The sequence below is a fragment of the Equus przewalskii genome, chromosome 27 (genome assembly GCF_037783145.1).
Source record: "Equus przewalskii isolate Varuska chromosome 27, EquPr2, whole genome shotgun sequence".
Classification (NCBI taxonomy): domain Eukaryota; kingdom Metazoa; phylum Chordata; class Mammalia; order Perissodactyla; family Equidae; genus Equus; species Equus przewalskii.
Window position 1 is genome coordinate 32,284,646 of NC_091857.1, and position 13,075 is coordinate 32,297,720.

The 13,075-nt window shown below is 44.0% G+C and overlaps 1 protein-coding gene across 30 annotated transcripts in view; it reads right to left on the minus strand.

Annotated features, from left to right (window-relative positions):
• The window catches only part of SETD4 (SET domain containing 4), a 286,569-nt gene that overhangs the window by 59,453 nt on the left and 214,041 nt on the right, over positions 1-13,075 (minus strand). For 21 of the 30 annotated variants that reach the window (XR_011533848.1, XM_070597432.1, XM_070597444.1 and 18 more), the window contains 6 exons: positions 10,977-11,014; positions 8,466-8,554; positions 6,300-6,729; positions 3,829-4,003; positions 2,080-2,161; positions 920-1,000 (listed from right to left, as the gene is read on the minus strand). Coding sequence is in view for 29 of the 30 variants with exons in the window: in XM_070597432.1 (XP_070453533.1) it covers positions 920-1,000; positions 2,080-2,161; positions 3,829-4,003; positions 6,300-6,729; positions 8,466-8,554; positions 10,977-11,014 (895 nt within the window). In the remaining variant the exon portion in view is untranslated. The remainder of the gene's footprint in view (positions 1-919; positions 1,001-2,079; positions 2,162-3,828; positions 4,004-6,299; positions 6,730-8,465; positions 8,555-10,976; positions 11,015-13,075) is intronic. The other 9 variants (XM_070597445.1, XM_070597446.1, XM_070597437.1 and 6 more) reach the window with 2 other exon arrangements.

Genomic DNA, 13,075 nt, shown 5'->3' on the forward strand with positions numbered 1-13,075 from the left:
ATTCACAGTGAGTGTAAGATAATACAAACCATCTGCTGAGAATAAACTCAACTATTTCTGGTGTGAGATCGGGGAGTAATTTTTCTCCCCAAGTCCCTACAGAAAAAGAAGGAAGCAATACCATAAACCATAACACAACAAGCATCACTGAATGAGCACCAACTCCTTCTAGGCACTGTGTTAAGGGCTATTCCTAGACATTATCTCATTTAATCCTTGCAACTGCTCAAGGGGGGTGTCACCATCTTCAGGAAGTCCTCCACACACAGCAAGGGCTCAGTGAGAGAAACTAAGTGGTGGGCATTACCCATGACTCCTTAACAAGGACCCAGACTGAAGGAGCTCCAGAGCTGGGGAGGGCACAGTTCTTACCACGCTGGGGGAAGGACCCATAGCCTCGAGGAAATATTAAGGAGCCTGACCAGGATGCGAGTCTACACTGGGGTCTCCTCCGCCTACCTCCTCCATGGAAACATCCAGGCCTCTTCTGGAGCAAGGGTCTCGATCTGCCCCCAGGGCAGAGTCAGGTGGGGCCCCTGCTCAGGAGCTCTGCTGGCTCCCACGAAAACCCTACCCACTCAGAGATTTTCCTCTAAACAGTGCCAATGCCCACACTTTTTGAAGTGTTAACCCTGAACAATCAGCTGCAGGTCACCAGGGAGAAATATCTGAGTAGAGACTAAAAACTTCTCAGGACCAGGTACTCTGATTATGACTCTAAAACCAAAATTCCAGAAATGGTGAAAACTTAGAAGTGAAAAACTCATCACATAGGCAACTTACATAAAGAATAAGCAACCTCAACAAACAACGGAATTCCCTTCTCCTCTCAGGCTGGGTATTGAACGTAAGCTGAAAATCCCACAAAATCATGTCCAGACTGTAATGACAGCTCATGACCAACACAGATAAAACTTACAACTCTTCAGCTTCCAGACATAACAACTTGAGAGCTGTGAGTAACCTCCAGGATGGCCCGTCCCATCCAAATGTCAAATTTCTAAAGCAGAAAAACAAATAACAACAAATCCATCATTTCAGTACCTCATGACACATGGCAAATGGTTGAAGAGCCAAACATTTTTTTAATGGGGCTAACCATTATGTAACCTGCAATCTTGGTCACAAAGACAAAAGAGAAAAATAAGTCTGCAAATATTTAAGAATAAAGCCTGAGTAACAGAAAATTCTTTATATTTTAAAAAAAAGAAGAAAAAGCTATTTTCCAATTAATTCAGTAAGAAGCTGAACGTGGATGACGGGCCACAGCAAGAGGGCATGTGTCACATGTCACAGTGATACGAACGATGAAGAATCTGGACTATCCTGGATGTCAAACAAATGGCAGCCACGACAGCTGGACTGCACTCACCCTTCGCTGCATTATTTAAAACTTAATTTTATCTACAGAAGAAAGTTTGAAAGAGAGAACCCTGAACCCTGTTTACCCCATTTGGAGTGGAATCACCTAGCCCTGCCCCCCACCCCAAGAGCCTGCACCATGTGGCTGAGTGACTGAGGGCCAGCCTGGCCTGCAGGTAGGAGCCCAAGGCCATCCCACCTGACCACATGCTAGAGACAAGCTCACACTGGGACACCAATCAATACATGCAGGGCTCTCTTTTGGTACAATAATTTAACATTTCAAGCTTGTATCTTATGTCCCCAAATAAGTTTCTTGAAAAGTATCTTATGCTCCTTGTGTGCCCCACAACATCAAGCACAATTTACTGTACAGAGTAGGTGCTCAATAAACACCTGTCAACTGGTACAAGTCAGGATGGCTCTCACACCTACAAAAACCCTAACCATGGGGGTGGGCTCCGTGGCCTAGTGGTTAAGTTTGGCACGCTGCACTTCAGTGGCCCAGGTTTGGTTCCCAGGCGCAGACCTACAGCGCTCGGCAGTGGCCATGCTGCAGTGGTGTCCCACATACAAAATAGAGGAAGACTGGCAGAGATGTTAGCTCAGGCCAAATCTTCCTCAGAAAAAGAAAAAAAAAAAAACCCCTAACCCTCAATTTTTTCATCAAAATTTCCTGAAGGAAAAATTTTGAGAGCAAGAGAGAAAAACACTTACTCTATAAAGTCATGATCCTTTAAAATGGAAATCTTTTTCTTCATCTGTTTATCTGTTGATGGAAGATATTTAACAAGTATATCTGCATAAAAACAACAGAACAAGAATTAGGGTGTCATTCCAACCAAAGTGTGGGCCTTTCCTTCTCAAGTTATTTTCCTTCTCATTAGCAATCAAGACATATGTAAACAGTTTGACCTAATTCACACCAAAAAAGTCTATTTTTCAGAGCCAAGTCAATGAGGTCATTATCTACTCCTTGAAAAGCTAAAAGAATTCCAAGGCAGGGGAGAAAATGTCTCCAATCTCAGCTCATGCTCCCTAAGCAAATCAGGCAACAACCAGGTAATTAAGACATCAGCAGGACCGCTGGGAAGTTCACTCACTAAAAGTCTACATTCTGTACAAACATGAGGAAATGTTTACAATATTAAGTGTTTAAAAGTCAGAATTCAAAACTGTCTGGATGTGAGTGATTACAATCACAAACAGTTGAAACTGAACGTGCAAAGTTAACAGAGCTTATTTGGGGTAGAAGGATAATGAGAGATTTTTCTATTTTTAAAAGTTCTTTTTATATTTCTCTGTTTTTATTTTTTAAATGCAAAAACAATTAAATGTCAATTTTATTCAAATCATTTGACCAATCAATATTTCATGGTCATCAATCTGAAGATTACTCTGATAATATGACGCTAATCTCAAAGCTAGTTTTCTAAGAGACCCAGCGAGGCCCAGTTTTTGCCTTGCTTTTTTCTTCTGCTGAGGAAGATTTTCCCTGAGCTAACATCTGTGCCAATCTTCCTCTACTTCATATGTGGGTCACCACCACAGCACAGCTGACGAGTGGTGTACGTCCACGCCCAGGATCTGAACCCATGAATCTGGGCTGCCAAAGCAGAGCGCATAGAACTTAACCACTATGCCATGGGGCCAGCCCCCCTGCTTTTCTATTTTTATTTTGAGAAATAACATTATTATTCTGCTGATAGGATGCAGTAATATCACCTTGACCAAGTTTCTATTTCCACTAGAACTTATATTAAAACCACCTCAAATTATACACTTGGTCAATCTCTGGCCATTTCTTCATGGTCCAGAAAACTGTTTGTCTGCTGCTTCAGGAGAGGAAAAACATCAGTCTTCTATGTACTGTTTTTAATATTATATTTGGAATTTTCACAGCACGAATTTACGAGCTAAATTATTATTTTAAAAAGTCATACCAATGATGATGGCTACTAAGTCACAAAAGAGCAGAAATGAAATCAACCTTGCATCATGACACTGAACTCTGAAGACAAGGGATGTGTAAGGTACTCACCTCTGTGATTAGCACAATGCCTTACACATGGTAGGTGCTTAATAAGTATTTTTTAATTCGTTGCTAATTCTATTCTATCCTTAGTGACAGCGACAATGTCTCAGTATAAAGATTTCCATTTCTTTCCATCTATTAATACTGTATTTATCTCCTTTGCAGTTTTCCTTTTCTTCCATCCTATCATCTGACCTGATGCAATAAAACATTTCTCGGTTCTTCCCACCATCAATAAAGATCAACGCTTTGTTGTTTTTACTTCAACATTAAAATTACATGGTCAATAAGAGTAAGGCCACCCTGCCTCGGAGAAAATTAATGATGTACATTGTAAGGTTTTGCCATTTTTATTAAAACAAAATAAACACATCCCCAGATGGGGGGAAAAATCCTATCATATTAGTGGTAAGAACAAAGTTGACTTCAACCTTTTGAGACATAAACACAAGCATGAGGGTTGTGGATGGAAACAAATCCATATTCCAGGAGTAGCCGTTGGTTATCATGAGGGCCATAGCAGATGAATACCTCTTCATGTTTTCTACAACTTGAAACTGTTCTAATTTCATAACAGCGAGTTTCCTCATTAAATCCTGCTTGCACCTAGAAAGGAAAGTTGTTAAAGGTTTTTTTAAAGCTAACCACAAAACTAAAAAGATTAAGACTAATTTAAGCCAGATGCAGCTTTCAAACACTCATCCCTGAATTCAGCCACATGTGGAAAACAATGCCACAACTGCACGTCAGCCTCTTTTGTTCACCCCATCGGTGAGGGAGGGAGTCCTGCCGGAGGGGTCTTAGGATCCTGCCAAACACACAACACCTGACAACAGACTGATGAGACTGACAGTTTATTAGCCACATATACAGCCTGGGGTAAAGGATGCAGCAACAATGCAATGACCAGACAGGGGCTGCACTCGGGAGCAGAGGGACCAGCAGGGGCCATGGGAAGCAGGCTTTGCAGTAACGAGAGGATGGGATGACCCCCGGTTTCCGTAGGAAGATGTGATTTGCTTTTTGAATAATTTCAAGGGCTGGCAAGGAGGTGAAACCTGTTAGGTCAAGGACCAGGTCAGGGACGGCTGGCCCAGGTGATAGGGAGACTAGCCGAGGGGAAGCCTTTCCCCCTAGGTGGGGGGAATATCTGGTGAGAGCAGGCAAACTCAGGGTCAGGCCTTTGGGGCCTGCAAGGCCCAAAGAAGTCAAGGCAGCACAGGAAATTTCAGGTCTTACAACAGCTCAAAAGCTGTGTGATCTTAGTTGTACTGTGACATTGGCTGATGCCATCATACGGATTTGGGGACAATTTTGTTAGTTAACAGGTATAGAAGAAAAAAACCCAAGAAGTACTAGCTCCCCCACAATAAGGAGTGGGTACTGAGGTCTCCTTTCTAAGCAGCCAGTCCCAGGGAGATGAGGATGAGTAACAGGCTGAATTCCTTAGCTTGCAGCATCAACAAGAGATCAGGACCATGGTTTAGAGTTTCATGCCAAAAGTCAGCTGCAGTACACTCTACTTTTTTGTGTATGTGAAGAAGATTGGCCCTGAGATAACATCTGTGCCAATCTTCCTCTACTTTGTATATGGGATGCCACCACAGCGTGGCGTGACGAGTAGTATACAGGTCCACATCCCGGAGCAGAACCCATGAACCCTGGACCACCAAAGCAGAGCACATGAACTTAACCACTATGCCACCAGGCTGGCCCCTGCAACACACTCTAGACCAGAGGTCAGCAATATTTTTCCATAAAGGGCCAGAGTGTGAATATTTTAGGCTTTGCTAGGGTCCCCAGACCACAGGCCTACAGGCTGTAGTTTGCAGTGCCACTAAACGCAACTATAAAAACACTGGTTTGGAGCACTAACAACCCAATAAAAAAAAAGGTCAAGCCAATGGGGACTGAATCCCTGAGACCAGCACCCTGTTGTACAACACACCCCCAACATTATTTCATTGATATCAACCACGTAAACATACTTGTAACCTCAGTCACCTGTGATTCAGGTTGTTAGAGATGCATCTTTCTACAAAAGCAAAAGACAGACAAGCAAGGAAATTGTCCTGGCCTAAGAAAGCACAATAGGGGCCTCCCTACACTCTCCTCTCACTGGCATGTGGGCTAACCAGGCATCATCAATCTTCTCAGGGTGGTGTGGGGCATGAAGAGGACAGCAGGAGCACGGGTCCCAGGCAGCGTGCCCCAAGAGTACCGTGAATGGGTCACAGGTGAGGCGGCATACAACACCCTTTGCCCTCAAAGCAGGCTTTGCTGCAACACGCCCTAAAGAAATAATCACCTCCTTTAAGAGCCACAGGGGAGGAGGGCTGGGGAAGAAGAGATCTGTGAGTGTCTCCCAGAGTGGGATTCTTTCATCATTTCCCAGGCTCCTTCTCCCCACAAACATTCAGCCATTTGGTAAGCATTTACTAGACGCCGACCACATGCCAGGCCCTGCACTGATCACTGGGGTTACAAGAAGGAATGAGGCAAAGTCCCCGACTCCTAAGACTGTAGAGTTCAGAGGGGGAAGGAGCAGGTTAATCAGGGATCACAGCAAAAATAACTGCTGACAGTAGTGTCTCCAAGTGTACAAGGAGGAGACAGGAAGGACTCTGTACTAGGGTGGAGGAAGAAGGGGCGGGCTGCTGGGTAAGCCAGTCCATGGGATACAACAAAAGTCTCTGGAGAGCAGAGTGTGAAAACGGGCAGAGGAAAAGGACACCAGGAAGGGTCAGGAGGAAAGACAGGAGCGTACCTGACAGCAGGGGGGTTTGCCCAAAGCCAGCTACACCTTTCCCTGTGGTTTCACTCAGGATTCAAAGTCACAAGTTCTACATGCTGGAGTCCTTCCTATCCAAACAGAACCTGTGTCCTCTTGTCAACCTCTCACCTGGACGTCTGGGCTGTGATTGAGCAGATCCAGGTATGGAGCGAGCGCGTAGGTGTCTGGCTCTGCGGAAAAGCATCGCCTCCGCCTGGGCTTCATGTACACAGCTCTGGTGTTGACGGTGCACCAAGCCCACAGGAAGGCACTGTAGCTAAAGATGCTCTCAACAGCCTCGGAAAATAGAGGCCGCAGGGAAGAGAAAAAGTCTCTGGAGGAAGTAAAGAACGCCTGCAAGCGGGTTCTCTGTTCTCTGGCCTTTGCTTTCAATGGTTTGGGAAGAAGATCCACCACTTCCGGCTCCAAACAAACAGGGCAGGTGTAGGCCTTCGGTAAAACCTCCAGGTAAGGCTTCCAGACAGACCGGTCCCCAGCATGCTTTTCTGCAACCAAAAAGGTGCAGAGAGCCAGAAGAGGAGACAGAGGAGGCTGCCACCTTTTAAAATTAAAAGCCGAATTAAAGGAATTACTTTTATTCAAAATATGGAGTAAGCAAGAGTTACAGACATCCTAGCGGTTTGCTCTGTCCCCAGAGGGACTGTGGCCGAACTGCCAGCACTCAGGTCTGCTCAGCGCACCCGAGAGAGGTCTTCCCTCCTCAGCGCTTTCTGCTCAGGAGCGCACCCCAGTACAAGCACTCAGCCACCCTGACACAAGCACTGACTCACTAACCCGAGCTCCAGCTTGTTTGCAAGAGATTCTTTTTTGCAAAAGACCTCTTTGCTTCCAAGTTGGTTCTCTAGTTTTAAAGCTTTTGCTGGAAGTCCACTGGTTTCACCTAGATAAGGATGAAAACTTGTTAGGGAAGAAAATTGGTGGGAAGAACCTAGACCTGTCCCTCCAATACAGTAACCACTAGGTACACACAGCTATCTCAACTTTAATTATTTAAAATTAAATAATACTGAAAATTCAATTCTTCAGTCACACAAGCCACATTTCAAGTGCTCAACAGCCCTATGTGGCTAGTGGCTACCACCATGGTCAATGAAGGGTGAAACATCACGATCACTGCAGAAAGTTCTATTGTAAGATACCAGCCTGCATAGAAAACTGAATATGCTCATTACACACTTGTTACAGTTCTAAAGCTTTTGTTCCTAAACTTACCCACTCTACTGCAAATTATACATTGCAGTATTTTTATTTACCAATAAAAAGATGTCATGTTGCACGAAATATATTTAGAAAAGTTTTCATTAACCTTCAAAGTCCAGATTCCTATATTACCATACTTTCTACTCAGAATTTCAGAATAATACAGTAAATGTTAATATAAAGAGGATCCTTGCTTCTACTCAGGCCAATGAAGATACATCAGCCCTCTTAAAAAATATGGCGGGGGGTGGGGGGGGTGGCCAGTGGCACAGTGGTTAAGTTCGCACAGTCTGCTTTGGGGGCCCGGGGTCCACCGGTTCGGATCCTGGGTGCGGACATGGCACTGCTCATCAAGCCATGCTGTGGTAGGCGTCCCATATATAAAGTAGAGTAAGATGGGCAAAAAATAAATAAATAAATAAAAATATGGCAGGGGGAAAAAGGTCCAGAACTTACGCCGGGTTAAGAAACAATACAATCTTCCAACTCCCATAATATAGAAACCCCTTCTACTAAGGATATCACTCATTCTGTCCTCAGAAAGTCCCCCAATATAACAAAGGCCCAATATAAGATAAGCCAGAAAAATAGTTCTCAGCTCCCATGTTGGCCTCCTCTCTTCTACGCTAAATAAAACTAAACCTTTCATAATGTCAACAGCTCTTCTTAGCTGAAGGAGAATTCAAGCAAGTACAATAAGGGTAAAAATAAAAGAGAGTAACTAACATCTGTCAGGATCTACTATGATGGAGGAGAATGGACTGCTAGGAGTCAAGGCACTCAGCTGTCATTTACATCTGTTATCCCATTCAATCTTCATTCTCTAGGAAGTGATAGATCAGGATTCAAACCTGCATCCCAGGCAGCCTATTAAAAACATTAAAAATGCAGTTTACATTGAATTAAGTACCAACTTCATAGATCAGAGTAAACCTTTCGAACCATTTCAGATATTTATTATCTACACAAAAAGGCTGGGTCCTCATGAACCATGCCTTAGATGACACATTGCCAATGATACAGACTTTAAAGGAGAAGCCCTTGCACCAGATAAGCATATGTGCAGTCACTTACTTAGCAATGTACGCCCCTAAGTAGCTTCTGATCACTGTGTCCGTGGTGAGCAGGCAACTCTCAGGCAATGAAATAATCATCTGTCCCTCCTCACCGAAAAGAAAGGAAAGTTTAGAACACCCATGCTTGGAAAGGACCTGCGAGTATAAGTCTTTTCAAGTCCTTGATTCCACAATCACCCACTAAGAACCCGGGATAACCCAACCACAGACCACCAAAGAGCCAACCAATGGACTGGCTCTCAAGTCCCTGAGTCAGCAGATGCAGGCAAGCCTGCTCCAGCGCCAGGTACTACAGCCTCAGCAAGAATTAAAGGTTAATTACGTGACTGACACCTACCACCAGTCAATCATTCACCAGAAAGGAATGCGCTAACACGCCAACAACTCAAATAAAATTGTTCCTTCATCTTCCTATGACAGGAAATAGTGCTACCTACGGGAAACAGGCAGAAAAATTCTATCTGGTGAAATCCATGTGTCCAGGCCATTCCAGTCAATGGCCTACTCTATGTACAACCTGCACCCACTAGCTAAAGAAAGGGCAGGCCACCCAGCACAAGGGTCTCGTTTTACCACCTGCAAAAGTATAGTTTTCAGTCCTCCCCCTCAGAGACAGAAGAAACACAAAGAAGAATTAAGATGTCAAGGGGGCTGGCCCCGTGGCCAAGTGGTTAAGTTCGCGTGCTCTGCTGCAGGCGGCCCAGTGTTTCGTTGGTTGGAATCCTGGGCGCGGACATGGCACTGCTCATCAGACCACGCTGAGGCAGCATCCCACATGCCACAACTAGAAGGACCCACAACGAAGAATATACAACTATGTACTGGGGGGCTTTGGGGAGAAAAAGGAAAAAATAAAATCTTTAAAAAAAAAAATTAAGATGTCAAGTAATAGACCCCAGAATCAAATAAAGCACTAAGAAACTATATGTAAGATCCTGCTTTTATTATAACAGGCATCCTAGTTGGTTAAAAATCTCAGCAAAAGTCTTCTGGGTTCAATTTCTGTTTTCCTCATCTATAAATCCAGATTAAGCTGGATGATCACAACAGTCCCTTCCTGTTCCAATGTCACATGACTTTCTGATTTTGAAAACAGTCACTTAATAAAATGTTCTGTAACCTGATTGTGGTAAATCTCTTCATCATCAAAACTCATCAAACTGGACATTTAAAATCTGTACATTTGCTGTGTGTAAAATATATCTCAATTTTCAAAAAGTGTAACAAAAAAGCCACATTTACGAGTACACATAAAACAACTTCCACTTATCATTTCATGATCTAAACAAAAACTACCCATAATTACTACTATATACATAAGAGGTACATCTCTCCTTCCCAAATTCTGCTACAGATTAAAGTTAATTATACTTCCCCTCAAAAAATAAAAATATTGTACAACGATGTGGATGTACCTAATACTATTGAGCTGTACATTTAAAAACGGCTAAGATGGTAAAATCATGTATGTTTTACCACAATGAAAAATTTTTGAATAATAAAAATAGTACAGCAGAATCACAACATTAAAAGCTACCATTCTTTAGGCTAAACAAACGTTCACAGCTAGGTTTTATATAAGTTAAAGAACTAAAAGTAATCTTAAATAATTAAAAATAAATTAAGGAATTAATTTCTAGCTTTACAGAAAATCATGCACTAGATGTCCTTTAACAGCATGAAAAGAACTAAAATGACCCTTGGAGGTCATCTATGTCATTTACCTGCTCGTTTTCCAGGTGAGGAAACAGAAGCCAAGGGTTAGGAGCCTCACTCCAGGTGCCACGGCAAACTCAAGGCAATCCTGGGACACGCCGAGGCCACCTCCCCTCTGCCTGCTCAGGCTCTACTTACTATACTATGCACGGCCTCTCAGAGGAGAGCAGCTCCCTGTCCTGGCACATTGAAAATATGATCTGATTTATAAAATCTTGAGGCAGAGCATGCTAGTTGCCTACCCCAATGTGCCTTCTCTCCCCCTCTGCACTAACACAATCCAATCTGGAGGGCACTGTGCTAGGGAAAGGAGGACCCATCCCACCTCCCTCATAGCTGGCTGGGGACACGGACCTGGTCGCTGGCAGAGAGAAGGGGGGTAGAATTTCCTTGACAGGAGAAAATCTGCCCGTCTTCGCCACCTTGCTCCTTCCTGTTGCTCAAGCTCTAGGAGCCACACCCTGGATCTGGGGTGCAGGGCTCCATCTACACAGACAGAGAGCTGGGAAGGAGTCTGGGTCTCTGATGGCCATAGGACAGCATACCAGCCAGGTCTGCCTATCCAGGCTTGAGTACATGACAGCAAAATAAACTTATGCTCTGTTCAAGCATTGTTACTTTCAGTTTGTCTCTTATATACAGCTAACTTAATCCTAACAGACAGAATTGTATTCAAACATATCCATTAGGTAAAAAATGCCTGCATGTCTGAAATATTTTTACTTCACTTGATTTGAACCACAAAACAAAGCAGCAAATCTACATTGGGTTTCAAGGATAAGAGAGTTCTCACCTGCAGGGATATTTTGCTCATCAGCCCTCTTCCAGTACCTAGAAACACAAAGATAGAAAAAGGGTAAATCCTACTATGTCTTCAAGGTCTTAGAGATACCGTTTTGAATAAAACATGTGAATGAACTTCAAAAGCCCACAAAGCTGAAGCTGAACATCTCGCATCCTTTGACTACCAGGGGAAAGAGAAGATTAAGAAGCTATTTGGAAAATGTCCTGACCTCGTTTGGGTTTACAGTCCTCAAAGGGCAAAGTAAGCTTCAGAGAGGAGACCTAAAGGTCTTTCACTTTATACAGATCGGCTGCTGGGGCTCTTACAGGAACCTCTAAGCACTATTCTCTCCCCTGGGGCCTACCAGCTGTGGTGGGGGCGTCTACTCCTAATGCCCACCCACCCTCAGAGGCTGGATCCTCAGCCCACTTTTACCCACTACCAGACCCAGCTTTCCCCAGTGAGGATCTTAAGAGCTCTCTGACTGGCTGACCAGTAAGCCCACACAGGTCCCACAAAGCCTGCAGACGACACTCTTCCCTCCCCGACCAGGCAACCCATCAGATGTACTCTCCTTGACTGGATGAGCTTGGCAGGGCAGATCCAGGGCCAGCTGCTCCCTGGGAGCCAAGGCCTTGGCCAGAGCAAGTCACAACAGTAACTTCACCAGGTGCACTGTCACCACCAACAACATCCAGAAGTTTACCTCTCTAGGCCCAAGGCTCCCCTCCTGCACCACAGTCAGACGACAGCTTTTCTGGCAGGCGTACGTGAAATACGACCTATAATCATTATATCGGGTCTAGAGTATTCATTCTTTCAAATTCATAGTTCTTGACCTTTTTCCTCCCAGCTGGAAGAGAATATAATTCAGCAAAGGTCAACTCCTGCAGGACTACCAGAAGCTCCTGGTTCAGGGAGGGAATTCCTGCCTTGAGTCCTGAATCCGGAGTCTAGCAAGTTTGATTTGATGAGTCCTAACTCATCTCCCCACCCAGAAGCATAGTGTCAGCCTAGACACACGGTTTTGGTTTTAAGAACTTAGTTAATTTCTTCTCTGTGTCCCAAGGTCGAGCTAATCCTCCCCATGGGCCACAACCCCTCCCGGAATCAACTACTAATGGGAGGATTTTTTTTCTATGAGGTCATCCTTTAAAAGACTCATGTGCTACTTTAAGCAGAAATTTCTCTCCAAACATATATATGAACAGAACCTGGCATATGGAACAAATCTGGAAGATACTTTATATTTCTACAATACAGTGTTCGATATCACAAATCACAGTAACCTACATTTATTATCATTTTATTCCAGATATACTAGGCAAAGTAGGAAGTGGCCATTAAGATCCTATAAAAGGATGGGCCGGCAGCAGTTAAGTGCACACATTCCACTTCAGTGGCCTGGGGTTCACCGGTTCAGACCCCGGGTATGGATATGGCACTGCTTGGCAAGCCATGCTGTGGCAGGTGTCCCACATATAAAGTAGAGGAAGATGGGCATGGATGTGAGTTCAGGGCCAGTCTTCCTCAGCAAAAGAAAAAAAAAAAAGAGGAGGATTGGGAGATGTTAGCTCAGAGCTAATCTTCCTCAAAAGAAAAAAAACAAATCCTACAAAAGGAAAGCTTATTACAGACTTCTCATTGCCATAAAATTTTTACTATCATATATCCACTATGGAGGCCCAGATTTGGCCAGTGTTTTTGGAGGTACAAGGAAATACTGGCATCAGTTCCCAAAGCATGAATAAGCGGAGAATCTTACAGGCTGAATCCTGCTTGCAACCTAGGAGCCATACCTTGCCCCTCCACCAACTAAGATTAATTCCCCGGAATTTTGTTCCCTCCTCTCATACACTGATTAAGAGCCAAGGATACATAAAGCACTTAGGGAAGGTGTTATGGACTGAATGTTTGTGTCCCTCTAAATTCATGTGTTGAAATCCTAACCCACAATGTGATGGCATCAGGAGGTGGGGCCTTTGGTAAGTGATTGGGTCATAAGGAGGGAGCCCTCATAAGTGGCATATAGTGCCCTTACAGGAAGAGAGAAGACAGCTTGCTCCAGCTCCCTGTTCTCCATCATGTGAGAACACAAGGAGAAGACG